At 46.7% G+C, this 14,790-nt stretch overlaps 1 protein-coding gene across 1 annotated transcript; it reads left to right on the forward strand.

Annotated features, from left to right (window-relative positions):
* The first annotated feature begins 1,264 nt into the window (after positions 1-1,264).
* SPINK2 (serine peptidase inhibitor Kazal type 2) lies at positions 1,265-6,523 on the forward strand. Its single transcript, XM_030271539.4, has 4 exons — positions 1,265-1,404; positions 1,840-1,877; positions 2,400-2,509; positions 6,360-6,523. The coding sequence occupies exons 1-4, from the start codon at positions 1,353-1,355 to the stop codon at positions 6,403-6,405; spliced, it is 246 nt and encodes an 81-aa protein (XP_030127399.1). The 5' UTR covers positions 1,265-1,352; the 3' UTR covers positions 6,406-6,523.
* Positions 6,524-14,790: the final 8,267 nt, after the last annotated feature.

Here is a 14,790-nt window from a genome sequence, read left to right on the forward strand (position 1 = left end):
CTTCACCTTCAGCTGGCACCTCTCCCTTTGAAAAATCACACCTTCAAGAAACAAGGAAACCCACCCCAGCATAACTCTCCAGTATTTAAGCCCTTACAATCCTTCCCCCCAGGATGGCAAATCCAGCACTCATCCCACCAATAACAAGGTAACAGAAAGACACCCTCACCTCAAATGGCTTAACAGGCAAAGCTGGGACAGAAAGTTGGGAAAGCCAGGGAAGGAAATCACACAGAGAGAAATCACCCTCTACATGCTTCACCAGCCACAAAATGTTCTGATTAGGCATCTTGCTTAAAACAGCCAAGCCAGAGGCCTTTGCATGAAACATGCCTTGTGTTGTGTAGTCATCACAAAGGTGTGCACAGAATGAAAATCTGAGACTCCAGTCAATTTGCAGAGGTTACCCCAAGGAATAAGAACATATTAAACAGATAATAAAATAACCTCCCTATGATGCCATGTAGGTGGGGCACACTGTCAGAAGTAAAACATCCATACTTGAAAGGATGCAGAGGTTGGTACACAGACAGGAAATGTGTGTGTGATGCCTGTGTATGTCCAGCTGTGTGGGACACATCAAAACACTTAACAGGTCTAACCCCAGCTCATACACAGAAGCACAGGCCATTTTACGAGAAGTTCATGCCCTAGATTTTGGGAAACTGCATAAAAACATTTGTAGAGCCAGACCCTGTGCAAAGCCAGGCTCTGGGCCCTGCAAAGCTAACCACTCTTATCAGTGACTAACGGATGAGATACTCTTTTTTGGAAAGCCATGCTGCCGAGACACCCAGCCATGCTGGTAGGACTGCGTGCCAAGGCTTTCCAGCCCCCCGTGTTCTCACGCCTTTGGAAGCAGGCAGGTTGCTTTACTGCTGGGATAGTTTTTCTGTTCCTTCTGTTAGCAGCGCACTCACAGCTCAGCAGAAGCCATCTCGTGTCACTTTATGACGAGATGAGGGCCCTGACCTTAAAAGCCTCACGGCACTGCGTGCGTATTTCCAACCTCCCTGCACTGCCCAAGACACTCTGCCATCAAAGCACAACCCTGACGAGCTGAAGCCAGGGAGGGGAGCCCGGGGAACGCTGAAATCCCAGCCGGCGCCCCTCTATTAACTGTGCTGCCCACTTGCACGGCTCTGACGGGGAAGTTTTCCACCCCCGTGAGCGTGGATGAGAAGAGGGAGGTTCCTGCAGTGCTCAGCCTCGTGTCCCCGCCGTGGCATCCCCCGCGCCGCCGCGCACGCCGCCCGGTACCGGCGCCGCCCCGCGCCCCTCCGTTGGCCCCCGCGCCGCCGCGGCCGTTGCGCCCGAGCCGCCGCCGCTGCCGCCGCCGCTCAGTTGGCGACATGGCCCGGCCGCTGGCGCTCCTGCTGCTGCTGCTGCCCGTCCTCCTCGCCGGTACCGCGCGCACCGCGCCGGGGCACCGGCGGTCGGGGAGGGGAGCCGGTGCCGGTGCCGGTGCCGGGGAAGTGGGAGACGGGCTGCTACCGTACCCCGGCCAGTCCCGTCCCAGGGAAGGGGAAACCTGAAGCGGTGCCGTGCCCCGGCTGGCTCAGCGGCGCGGCGGCGGAATCTAAGCCGGGGGTGGGCAGCAGCCGTCCGGCGGCAGGGCGGGGAACCGGCGCGGGATGGTGCCGGACGACAGCTGCTCGGGGCCGGGACAGAGGCTAAACAAGGGTGCCGGGGTCGGACAGCGGCTGGTCAGGGTGTCCCAGGAGCGGACAGAGACTGGCCAGGGGTGCGGGGACGGTCGGTGACAGGCAGGGCCGGTCCCGCGGAGCTCGGGGCATCCGTGCGGAACCCGGCGCCGTTAACGCCGCTCGCTCTCCACAGGGCTCCTCTGGTGTCCCGGAGCCATGGCCAGCTACCCGGTGAGTGCCGCCTGCCCCGTCCTCGGGAGGGACGGCCCCGCTGCCCTCCCTGCCTCCAGCCTGGCCCCCCGCTGCCCCCGGCCCCTTGCCCAGAGCCGCGGGCCCCAGGCCGGGGCTCTGCGCCTGCCCTGGCTCAGGAGCCCCGGCGCTGAGCAGGCTCTCTCCCCGCAGCTGAGGCGCCCGGGAGGCTGCTGGCCCCGCAGCACCAAGCCCATCTCTCACCATCTCCGACCGCACTGCCCTTCACGGGCACTCGCTGTCCGTGCGTCCCGCTGATGCTCAGCGGTCGGAAGGGCTGCGCTGTGGGGCGTACATATGTCCTGGCCACAGCTAAGCCGTGCCGGGCAGTAGCCTCAAGTGATAAAATCCCATGAGGGCATGAAAGATAATGTGGCACTTTAAAATGCTGTGCCAGCTCCCGTTGGACTCCTTTTTTCTGTGCACGCCAGGATTCTTCAGAAGCTGAGCAGAAACCTCTTTCAAATGGTGTAACTGGTTTCTTTTTTTACCTGCCTTACCTAGCCCAACTGCGAGCAGTATGGGAAGCATATGTGTCCAAGGGACTACCATCCAGTTTGTGGCACTGATGGAGAGACCTATGGAAACGAGTGTGTGCTCTGCCTTGCTAACAGGTAGTCAGTTCTGTCCTTCCCTTCCCTATATACAAGCAGAACATTCAGCCTGACATTCCAGATAACTGATAGATAATTTAGTGGTTTTGGATCATTTGCACCATTGCACTGCAGTTTCAGCAGCGTCCTCTCAGCTGTGAAACTCTTGCAACAGATTTTTTTGTGGTACCTGTAAATGGGTTAGATTGAATTCAGTCAGCTGGATGTACTGAATATATGTATTAGTAAATACTGAGAAGGAGCATTTTAGAGGAGGTTGCCTGTCGTGTTCATACAATGCCATAATACCAATAAATATAATGCCAGACCCTTCCACACTTTCCATCAGAAAACATGAAAGATACCACCCAAAATGCAGCTTCACGTACAATATATTTATGTTCAAGATCCTATCTCCTGTACTTCTTTTCACAAAGAAGAGTAAGAATGCCAAATGTTAGGAGTAAATATTATTTTGCCATCAAGTTGTCTAAAAATCAAGAAAAAGACTGCCTGATATTTGAGAGAGGGTATTTTATTCTTTAATAATTTAATATTTTTTAAAACAAATTGAAAACTCAGAGAATCCATATCTAATGAGCATTATTACTCCCCATTACAATTGACTGGAAACCTTTATAGCGCAGCCTCTCAATACAAACTGAGAGGAGCTGCTGTGAATAGAAATTTGGTGGTGGTAAAAGGCAACTTATATTAATGAAATAAAAGATCTTCTGTTTCCAGCAGAAGGTAAAAGTGAGAGTAGCAAAATAACAGAAACAAAGCTGCGAACAGATAGTTCTCAAGAAAGGGAAGGCTGAAATGAGTTTCTGACTTTGGGGCAGAGGAAAGATTAATTCTGACCAGATGATCTACAAAATTCAAATAACCAAGATAAAAGAAACATAGGCCAAAATAAGGAAAGTGACAAAGGTATCAAAGGACACTTAAGGTAATGTTGTAAAGAAAGTGCTGAAGTGTGTCATGCATATCTGCAGAATTTGGTAACACTTTCACCAGAGCACACCACAGACAACCCAAGCAAATGACAAATTGCAAAGAGAATTGGTAAACCTACAGTTTAGGAACAAAAAGAAAAGTAATCAAAATTCACACATGGTAGAATCTGTTAAAAGGGAAGAAAAGAGGTTCTGGCATGTTATGTATATGAGCCTACACATCTTTCCTGCCTCGAGTGATGTTGGAGTAAGTTATTAAGTGATTGGCTTTGTACATAGCCAGAGGTAAAGAGGAATGTAAGCAAAGCAGATACAGATTTGTCAGAAATAATCTGCTCAAATCCGTGAGATTTAGTTTTTTTGGCACAATAACTGGCCAAACAGAGTAGGAGGAAATAGAAGTATTGGTGCATGACATTAATAAGGCAGTTTACATTATCTCCACTTGACATTCACATAAGCAGACAAATACTTATTCAGCTGAAATTGTTAAAGGATGAAGTCACAGAAGTTTGAAATGCTGTGGTTCAAAAGCAGTGATCAGCATTTTACATTTGAAAGAGCTATTATATTTTATATAATAAAAATTGCAAAATGGCATGGATATAGTGATCTATGCAGCATATTATAAAAATTCCCAGGGATATGGAGAAATGGAGTGACATCAGTACAGTAAAAGACAAAAAGAAGAGCTGAGTATTGCCATAGAGAGTGAAATATGAAATAGAGATACAGGCAGAAGTTCATCTCACGACCTAAACAGTATCTTTGATCCTTTCAGAACAGAAGGATAGGCTTTAAGATTCAGACTTTCTAGGATTTCTAGGATGCTTCATTTTTTTAAGGCATGATCCCTCAGTTCCAGATGGATGCATGGCAGATTCCTGAATACAGCATTGCACACAGAACAAAGGGTTCTCCAGTGAAATCTGCTCCTTATTTCAACTCCTTAAGTAATTCCTTAAGTAATTAGGGATGAGGCTTACATCTTTCTTGTATAAGATGTAAAGTGCATGTTTTGTGTGATACATGGGGTTAAATCCAATTATACATACAAGATAGAATTTTGTCTTAACCATCTTTTTTTGCTGTCTTCTTACATGCTCAGAAACATGTATTTTGGTCTGAAGGGACACAGGGTGGTCAGATACTCTCCTGATCATTTTTCTTTTATAGTTCAGTAGTTGCCATATTTGGGGGCCTTCTAGTTCAGCCTGGAATTGTTGTTCTAAAGTGTTTGACTTGGCATGAACACAACACGGATAAACATTTTGCTTTATTGGAGGAATTTCAGCTTTGAAAAACAGTCCAGTCATAAGCAATGATCATTCCACTCCAAGGAATCTAAGGTACAGTCTGTCACACTTCTTAGGAGGACAGAACAAAGAGATTTTTCACCCTATTTAGCAGACTGAATGACTAGTTGCTGAAATAGTGTAATGTGGTGATACAGAAACAGATATAGGGACACATCCAGTACTAAATTACAAAACAGCCACTTCTCAGTTAACTTGGAGGGAATCTAAATTGCTATCTTGCAGGTTTGTTCTAGCCCACATTTAACTCCATGAAGGGACTTCTTGGGGAGAGTTGTATTTCCTTATGGCCAAGACAGTGCTGTCCATGAGCTCTTTTAGCCATGAGGGGCTGTGTGGGCACCTGAGGAGCCCTGTGTGAACTGAGTGCTGCAGAAGGGGTTGCTGCAGTTGCTCCATGATAACATGAGATACCTGGAGCAAAGGTGCAGCACAAAGGTGCCCTCCCCATGCTGGCTCTGAAGTGAAGTCCCTTTATTGTAAGACCAAAGTTGGTTTTCCTCTTTATTTCTTTTTCCTTTTAAAGTTTAAATTTAATCTATTCTTAAATGTGTGTTCAAATGCAAATCCCAGGTCTCTTCCACACTCAGCGTCCAGTAGCAATGACAACATCTGATCTTAGTTTAAACTTAATCCAACAGCAACACGTGCTCTTTGGAAATAGATGCAGCAGCTTGAGGTGTCCCTGCAGGGTTTAGTAAGGACTAAGGGCTGTCTTTCACCCAGAACCACTCCTTACATCCCTGCTGGTGTTTTACATTCCCTGGCCTTGATTTGGCCTTTCATATTCCTGATCTGCTCCACTACCTTCTGGTTAAAAGATCCATGATAAAATTGTTACTATTACTAACTAGTACAGTTTAACCCTGCTTTTGGGTAAACATAAGTCTCTTGAATTTCATGATGAGTAAACCAGCTTGATTCTATTAAGATAAGGTAACAAACTGATGATCTGGGACAATTTGCATTATATTACTTTCTTTTTCTGTCTGCAGTTGCCTGGTAAATTGAGATTTGTAAATGGAACACCCCAAAATACTGTGTATAGGACTTGTAAAAAAACCAAACCAGTGTTCCCAAACTAAGGGGTACTTGACTAAGATTTCCTTAAAGGAGATTCCAGCATTCAGAAAAGCACACATTCAAAATTTAGTGAAGCCTCAAATGCCGAGGTGCATCAGGACACACACCCTTCCCACTGAATTTCCATGTGAAAGGGGGAAATATTGCAAGCATTAGAATGGGTTTGCCCCTCAGAGACTGCAAAGTTTAACTTGTATTAGGTACTTTGTAATGGACATGTTAGTCCTCGTGGTGTGATTTGTCATGTGATGTGACAATTCTCAGGTTTGCAGATGGCTTTATCAGGTTTTTATAGGTTACAAAGCCTGTGGTAAGTTACTCACTCTGTGTATGTGATTCATAAAATTTTGCATCATGGTTACTTTGTGGTGATGCTTTCAGTAAGTGATGCAATTAATGCATCATTGCATTTAATTGGACACATAGAAAGAAACAAGAGAGTCCACTTTTTAAAATGTGCCTATAAAATTCAAGTAATGTTCCTCTTCTAAAATATTTTTCTTCTGTTTGCAGGGAAGAACATACAGATGTACACATTCTCCGAAAGGGACATTGCTGATGTGACAGATGGCCACTTTTCAAGAAAATAAGAGGGTCACAGACAATCCAAATGGAAACATTGCCTTAACTGTACTTTCTGTGTAGCCTGTCTTAATAAACAAACTTGCATATTTAAAGTATGTTTGCTGTATTAAAACCAGTGGTTGTAAACATACCCATAGTACAGTTATAACCTGAATCCTGATTTATTTTCTGACTAAAGATGGAGCATAAGGAGGGGATGTCCTCAGTCTATACCAGAAGATCAGTTGTCCAGAGAAGGGATTGAGTGGGTACCGAGTGCCATTCCCACAGTCCCTCCTGGGATCAGGGAGACCCCAGCATCTCTGTCAGAGGCAGTGCTCTTTGGTTCTGGGCTATTCTGAGCCCACAGGTGCCACGACCCTTGGAGGGGTTTCCTGTGGCAGCTACCAAACTGGTGATGGCAACCTGGCACGTGCCAAGCCTCTGCCCTGGCTCCATGCCTGCAGGTCCTGCTGGTGGGCAGTGACCTGGGCACCCCCTGCTCTTGCTGCAAGTAAGGGTTGTTTTGGAATGCTGGAGGCATGGGCAGGGGACTGCCCTCTAGGTGCCTGTCCCCTCTGGGCACTGCTCCCTGGGGCCGTGAGTGGCACCCAAGAACCACTTCCTGTGGCAAACATCAAAGCAAAATTGGAAAGCTCAAAACTGCTGTGACAGGGTGCACTCCAGAATGGCTCTGGTGGCCCTTCCCACAGGGAGGGTGTGCAGGAACTGGGGTTTGGTCCTTTCCTTGTACTTGTCATGGATATGGGCACATATCTTAGATTTGTTCTTTCTGTTTCACTGAACAGCTGGTTTTTGCATGCTGATTGCAATTAACTGTGTTTGGGTTGTCCTACAGTGCTTGGTAATATACAGGTGGCTTTTACCTTTGATCTCAGCCAAGCAGCACCTGCTCTGCCCCTGGCCCCAGACCATGGCTTTGTCAGCAGTGCAGGCAGAGATGTACAGCACATTTCATGCCTGAGGAACATTCTCAGGTCAGTGACTTTGGGTTTGAAAAACAATAATGTTTATGCCTTACAGTACCTTTAAAGGGTCAAAATTATCCTTACCTTTCAGCACATGCCTCCTTTCATTTTCTTTGAGCAAAGATTAATCACTGGAGGGCTGGAAGCAAAAAAAAAAAAAAAAAAAAAAAAAAAAGAAAAGAAAAAAAAACCAACCTCAAACAGTAGTGTAACTCAGTTATATGTTTATGAAGCTTTATAGCTGAAAAAGATGGTGAATTTCAATAAAATGGGTTTAATTTTTTTAAAGTTAAAACTGTAAATTACATTTAGGACCATGTTGCAAGCATTATCCAAACACTTATTGAACTCAGACAGTCTTGGTGCTCCCCAGGGAACATGTTTTGGTGCCTAACTGCCCTTTTCCTAACATCCACCCTAAACCTCCCCGGCACAACTTCACAACATAACTTATAATAATATTAACATAATAATAACAGATTCACAGCACATTTCATATGACACTGTAGGTGTCATAGAAGGATGTTACTGTAATATTTAGACATCAACAACCTTATGGCAAGCATTCCTGTTAGCTCATGACACGTGTGTAATGCTAACAAGGAGTAATGCCAGCTGAATGGCAGGTTGTGAATCAAGAAAGGATCTCTTTTCTGTCTGAGCTCAGGTGGTTGAACAACATTTTGATTGATTAGGATTTTATGATATTTTCTAGCTTCACAAGGTCAGCACAGCCCTGATCTCACTGGGAGGATAATGTGCAGCCATCCATATAGATCAAAGGAAGGTCAGAAGATGTCTTACTGCCTTTTACTAATGAAATGTGGAGATGAATGGCTTTTTTTTCCCTGGTTGAGTTGCAAGAACAGCTCTTTATTTAACTGATTAAATTCCCAACTCTCCCTCCTTTTTAATTTTAATTTAAAAATTTTAAAGTGGAATTTTAATTGCTTTTAAATTTGCCCAGGAAAAATGTTTTTAAAAGTTCCCTGAACTCCCCGTACTGTTGCTCAGCAGGCAGGCACAGTGTATGTGTTTTCTGGGACAGCTGGGCTCCAGTTCCCAGCTTAGCTGGGGGCAGTTTGGAAGTGCTCAGCCCCTTGCTTCAGGCACCCTTTGAAGGGTATGCAGGCTTTCTCCTCCAAAGGTGTAACTGCTCAGTAACACTGGTATCTAGAGGAAACGAGAAGTCTCTCCTGGGTAGCACAGGACCATGAGCAAGAGTAGAGGGAAAAGCCATGTCTGAATCCTGTGGGAGACAGTGTAGTACAAAGAGCTTGTGGATTTCCAGCTTGCTCTCTAGGCGGCAGCATTTGTTTTCTTTTAAATCTCAGCTCATTTTGTGTTCTCAGTAGGGGGTGTAGGAAAGGCTTTTTATTCATCATTATCATTCGAATGCATAAACCTTCTGTTAGGAGCTGTTTGTTTTCAGCTGTATTATATTATTAGTGTCAGTGATAAACGGTCAATCTCATTTACTTGGCAAAGTCAATTTGCTTTTTCCTAATCATTGAATCCAAGTGTTTTTTTGGAGGAGATTCCATGGCACACAATTTGATAGAAACGTTATTCAGATGACTCACAGATGAAGCTGTGGCATTCATTGCTATGTGTAGGATTGCACTGGCTTCTATCTTAGCTTTGTGATTTTCGAGCTGGTCACGTAGCAACTGCTTCATTTTCTAAACTCTAAACATCTATAGAAGTAGCGTAGGTTTCTGGGGAATTCTTAGCTAGATAACCTCAGAGAAAAACCCCAGCTATTCTCTGTGAAAGTGCCTCATCTTTACACTGAGTAAAAACTAACCCCTTTTAAGTGCTTCTTCAGTCAACTGGTGAGTAATTATGCAAGAATCTGGCACATGTTTAATTTTATCTTTTATTTTATTTTTATTTTATTAGTTTGTTTTTACCTTAATTTTACCTTTTATATTTTATCTGGTACCTTTCATTTTACCTTTTAAGCAATTCTGAATATTTCTTCCTGACATTAGGAGTTGACCTAAAACTGTTCTTATATAAGACAGTCTATTCCAGCTTCCCCAGTGAAAAATCCTGCTGTGAAGCACTCTGGAGCAGAGAATAGGGCTGGGACTGAGGTCTTTAGCTTGTCAAGTAATATCTGGTGTCACTGTAGATATTTTGGGATACTGTAGCAAGCCCCGAACTGCTGCGCTGGAAGAGCCTGGGTTTTCTGGAAGTCCTTTCTTATCTGCCAGTCCCCTTCAAATATTTTGGATATCCAGCAATTTGCAGATGTCTGTAAATGGAGACTTGAAGTGAACCCTCTCTTAATTTGAAAAGCATCTGGCAAAGGGGAGTGGCTTCTGTCGGAGGCTTTGGGGCTGTTGTACAGCAGCTATCTGCATGCACACTCTCACCTTCTGGCAAGATTTGGGAAGCTCCAAGTAGCTTGCTTCCCTCTGAATTTCTAAAAATCAGCTCTGCATTTACATGGGATTCATAGCTTTTCTTGCCCCAAAGTGTTTCTGCCTTTCCTAGGCCTATGGTAGGGGACATAAACAGAGCTGGGTGCACAAAGCTGTAGTGAAATGTGAGGTTGTGAATGAGAGGTCACATCAATGATTAAGTTTATCTGCTAAGAATCATAGAATGATGTAGGTTGGAAAAGACCTTTAAGATGATCAACTGTAAACCTAACATGCCAAGTCCCACTAAGCTGTGTTACCAACTGTAAATCCTGGCAATCAAGCAAAATGCAAATTGTGCTCCTGGTGCTTTCTCTGACTATCAACTTGCTCTCTGCCCAGAGGATGCACTCAACCCCCTTGGCCAGATCATTAATAAAGACATTAAACAGGCCTGGCCCTGGGGAACCCCACTAGTGACCATCCACCAGCTGGATGCATCTCCACTCACAAACACTCTCTGGGTTGTGCCACAGATAGCTTTATACATGGCAAACAGTGCACCCATCCATGCCATGATCAGCCAGTTTCTCCAGGGGAATTTAGGAATCTGCAACCATAACCAAAGTTTGGAACTTGACTATCTATTGAGAACTAGATTGTATTCATGTCAGAATCAAATAGGACAAGGCAGTAAGCAAGTCATCTCCATGGATCAGCCAAAATAAGACTTCTTAAAATGGGCGCAAGGGTCTGTAAACTCCTAGGACCACCTGTTGCTATGTGACTAAGGCCAAAAAGAGGAAAAACCTGCAACTTCTTCCACTCCTACATAGAGAAAGAAGGATATACTTTTAAAAAGTCATCAGAAGAGGAAAAGGAGATTTTTTAACTCTGAAAAGGAAACTGTTTGGGCTCATGAGGAGGAAAAAAAGTTGCTGTCTCCTGACAAACATTGCATTTAGACTCTGCCATGCACCAGTAAAAAACACATACAAGTAATAATAGGTTAGAACAGGGATCTTGAATAGATGTAAAAATTTTGTTAAATACCAACAAAAATTTACTTCCCATGAGGAATACCAGAACAGGAACACTTAGAGGTTTTAGGAACAACATTCTTGAAATGTTCACAATTCTGCTGCTCACCGTCCTAAGCCACCTGATCTAGAAGGCCCTGCTTGGAGCAGGAGGTTGGACTGGAGATTGGAGAGGTCATTTCCACCTCACTTATTCTGCAGTTTGCAATAGCAACAGGCTGGTGCATTTGCAACCAGCACCTGTGCTGCCCAAAGTCGGGCGTTATCAGAACTACCAGAACCACCCCGACAGGTCTGACTACTTATGAGAAAGCACCTCTGTTATCTGGAGTGCTGTGTGTAGGTGCACAGCAGGAAAATGCCTCTGAGCCTTCTGCCTAACTTCCCATCTCTTGCATTCAATTTCCTTGGGTGAAAGCATCATGAAATGTTTAGGGTCAACAGTCTGCCATTGGGGAGTGATAAGAGTATTCAGAACAGATAAAATACTTTCAGAGCCTCCAGGTCTTCAGAAATGACAGGACTGAAAAATGTCTGGCAGAGACCAGCAGGCTGTGAGCAGTTACTCATGAGGTGTCTCCTGTGTGTCCCTGCTCCCAGGTCACCAACATTTCCAGTGCAACAGCAGGCTGGGCACAGAGAGCAGAGCTGGCCCCTTCTGTATTTTATTTTCCCCATGGCTCATATTTGCCATGGTCGGGCACACAAGTCAGCAAACCCATTTCTATGCACAGAACAGGTGAATGGGTAGCAGAGATTAGAATTAGTATCTTGCTAAAAGAATTTTATCTATTAATATTCTTTTACAATAGCTGCTAAGTGAAGTGTATTTCAAGGGAAACAGGCTCTGGAAACCCCTAACAGTGTTCCAGTGTTCCCTCGCCATGCACACAGGCCTGTGCTGGACAGCAGGAGTAGCTCAGGGGGCACAGCTCTCCAGTGGGCCCCCTGAGCTCAGCCCTGCTATGCCTACCCCCAGAGCAGGGCTTTCTGCAGCCAGGCCAGAGACCTACAGGAGACGTGGCCCTACATAAAGCCCTCCCTGGAAATGATCTTAATAGCCAGGACTAGGCCTAGGACAAGAAACAGCCTTTGAAGAAGGGAGAAAAGCCCACCCAGAGAAGGCAGACAGACTGGCTGCATGTAGCACCAGCCAGCCAAGAGATGGGCACATGGACACTTGGAGCAACATAAGAGCAATCTCATGCCCGTGCCAGGAGCCTTCCTTCTGCTCCAAACAGCCTCAGATTGGCAGTGAGCCTCCAGAACCTGCCCTCAGCACTGATGGGAACTGGCCCCCAGCCTTGGGCGTCCCCCAAACCATGTCCCTGCAGCAGGACAAGGTGCTGAAAGACGTGCTGTGACAGGAGTGTGACTTCCCTAAGCAGTGGTGCAGGCACGGCTTCGTTAGCTCAGGTTTCTTAGGCTGTTTGTGCTTGTTTGAGCCTGCTGGGCTCTCCCATGGGTCGAGGACTCTCCAGCTGCTTGCCTGTGCAGCACTGCACCCTGCTCCCATACTCCTTCCCTGGAAAGTACCCCCATCCAGCCCAGGCACCATACCCTGACAGATATGGCAAGGGCACCCTCCTCCTCCCTGCAGCCTCTCTGCCAGGCACGCTAGACACAAACAACCCTCTGACAGTGGAGCGCCAGACCCCCCAGAGCTGGAGCAGGGGGAGATTCCAGGAGCAGGGAATGTCCCACTGAAGGTGCCCCCTCTCTGGAGTGATGAGGCTGTCAGAGTGATGAGGAAGGCATCTGTGAGGAAGACTTCTATATAGCTGTCCCCATGGTCGACTGTGTAGAGAAGACTATGGGCAGCTAGCAGCCTTTGTCAGTGCCAGCTTCCCAGGAGCCATCTTTAGCAACTAGGCTGTTAAAGGGAACAAAAATTTTAAAGTTAATTGCTTAGGGCCCTTGAAGCCACTCCCTGACACCCAGCAGGTGGAGCAGAGTCTCCATTACATTCCTTCCCTGTTCACTGTCACTCTGCGAGTCATTCTAGTTGTCTGCCAGCGTCACAGGGCACCACAGGTGCCACAGGGGCTATGCTGTGTGTCACATAGAGATGACCCATCCTGCTCACTGCCTGTGGCAATGCCCAGCAGCTGGTGGCACCAGAGCCACCTCTCCACAGGTGCCTGCCCAAACTGGTCCAACAGAAAGCGCAGGATTCCATCTGCATGGCACTGCTGCCATGAGGTGGGCACAAGGACCAGGAACCTCTGGGCTCCCTGGTGTGGGACAGCGCAGGGGAAAACTTGGTCCTTGTCCCTCATGCTGAGGGCTGAGTAGTCATGGGATGGTCAGCACCTGTGCTCACCCTGCTGGGACCCTTGAAGTTGGTCTTCAGAGTAGCACTCCTGCTACAACTGAGAGCCATGTTGGTGGCGGGCCAGTGTTTGAACAGAGCTCATCGCTGCTCTGGGGAGGGATAAAGTCCCTTTGTTGACCTTGAAGTATTTGAGTCAGGAACTCCCAAAAGCTCTCTAGGCAACTTCAGCCTAGAGATTCAGAACAGAACAGATTTCAGCAGACATTTTCCAGCCCCCACCTCCCTGACTTGCTCCCTAGAAAACACACAGCCCTCCGAGTCTGTGGCAGGGCACTCACTCCCCTGCACATACGCCTGGCACTCCCAGGGTAGAGAGTGGATCTGCAGCTCTACCCTGTCCTCCCTCCCTGCCTCTCACCAGTGCCGGGCCCATGTTTTCCTGGGCTGGGCATGGCAGCAGCTCCCACGTGTGATGATGTCCTGCTGGCTGCCTCTGCGTGCTGCAGCACGCTCTGCCTACAAGCCATGGCAGCGCTGCTGAAAATCCTCCCGGCAAGGAACTGCACGTATCAACTCCCGGTTTAGTCACTTCAAAACAATCTGGTTAGTAAGAGTGAGAGCAGGGAGGAAGACTGTACCCCAGGCAGAGATTGCACATGGAAATACCAATGAGATGACACTGTTCTCCGAGAAGCGCTGGAACAACGGGAGGAATAATAAAACACTGCCATTTCCATCCACACAAATGTATCCCACGGACAAAGTAAAGGCAGGAATCTTATTGGAAGACACTGATTAGTATCTGTCTGGCCTGGATCCCTTCTACTGCTGAGGAGAGACAGGCTGAACCCTGCCCACTAAAACCAAAGGAAAGTGCATGAAGGAGAGAGCAGAAGAGGCAGCTGCTGAGGCCAGGCCAGCAGCCCTGCTCCAGCAGCAGGAGCCCCCTGTGCCCTCCTCCTCTTCCCCCTGCCCAGGGCATGGGCTGGGTAAGCACGGTGTGCTGCTGGCTCTCCGGGTGCAACCAGTGTTGCTGCTCTCCTAGGGGGAAAATGATCAAAAGAACAATGACTCAGTCTGAGTTCTTGTGTGTTGGGACGTCCAACAAAGGCAATTGCCAGCTGCACCCTGAAGAACAACCGATCTCTTGTGCTGTTATGGGGCAAGTGGGTTATGGAGGTAGAAATCTCATCTGCTTAGCTGCAAGAGCTGTGCTGTGAGTCAGTACTGGCTAGTTAGAAGTCTCTTCTCTAACTGAATGGAAGCCAAAATATTATGGAAAGCCTTGTTTCCAGCCACATTTTTTTAAAATTTTTATTAATGGCCAGAGACCCCCAGCACATCAGGAAAAAAAAAAAGCCACCGGTAAACAAAACAGAAGATGGTTTTTGAGGTTTTCCTTTGCATTGGGGTGTTCAGAGGGAGAAAGGAAGCTTTTGCGCTCTCTCTGGCACTTGGATTGGGGTGGAGTCTGGGAAGCACGTAGTTTTTAATTCACATACTCAGAAAAAGGAAAAAAAATCTCTGCTTAATCCCCAGCAAGGGGTGCTGGTGCTAAGCCTCATTTTCAGGAAAGATAACATGGCAAAATTCAAGAGAGACACATCCATGAAAAGGAGGAACAAGTCAGAAAAGCTATGTTATAGCCCATTCTATCCTGATGGCTTGACGAGTTGCTTCGCCCCTCTCCTTTCCATGGTTTTTTTC

The sequence above is a fragment of the Taeniopygia guttata genome, chromosome 4, assembly GCF_048771995.1.
Source record: "Taeniopygia guttata chromosome 4, bTaeGut7.mat, whole genome shotgun sequence".
Lineage (NCBI taxonomy): Eukaryota > Metazoa > Chordata > Aves > Passeriformes > Estrildidae > Taeniopygia > Taeniopygia guttata.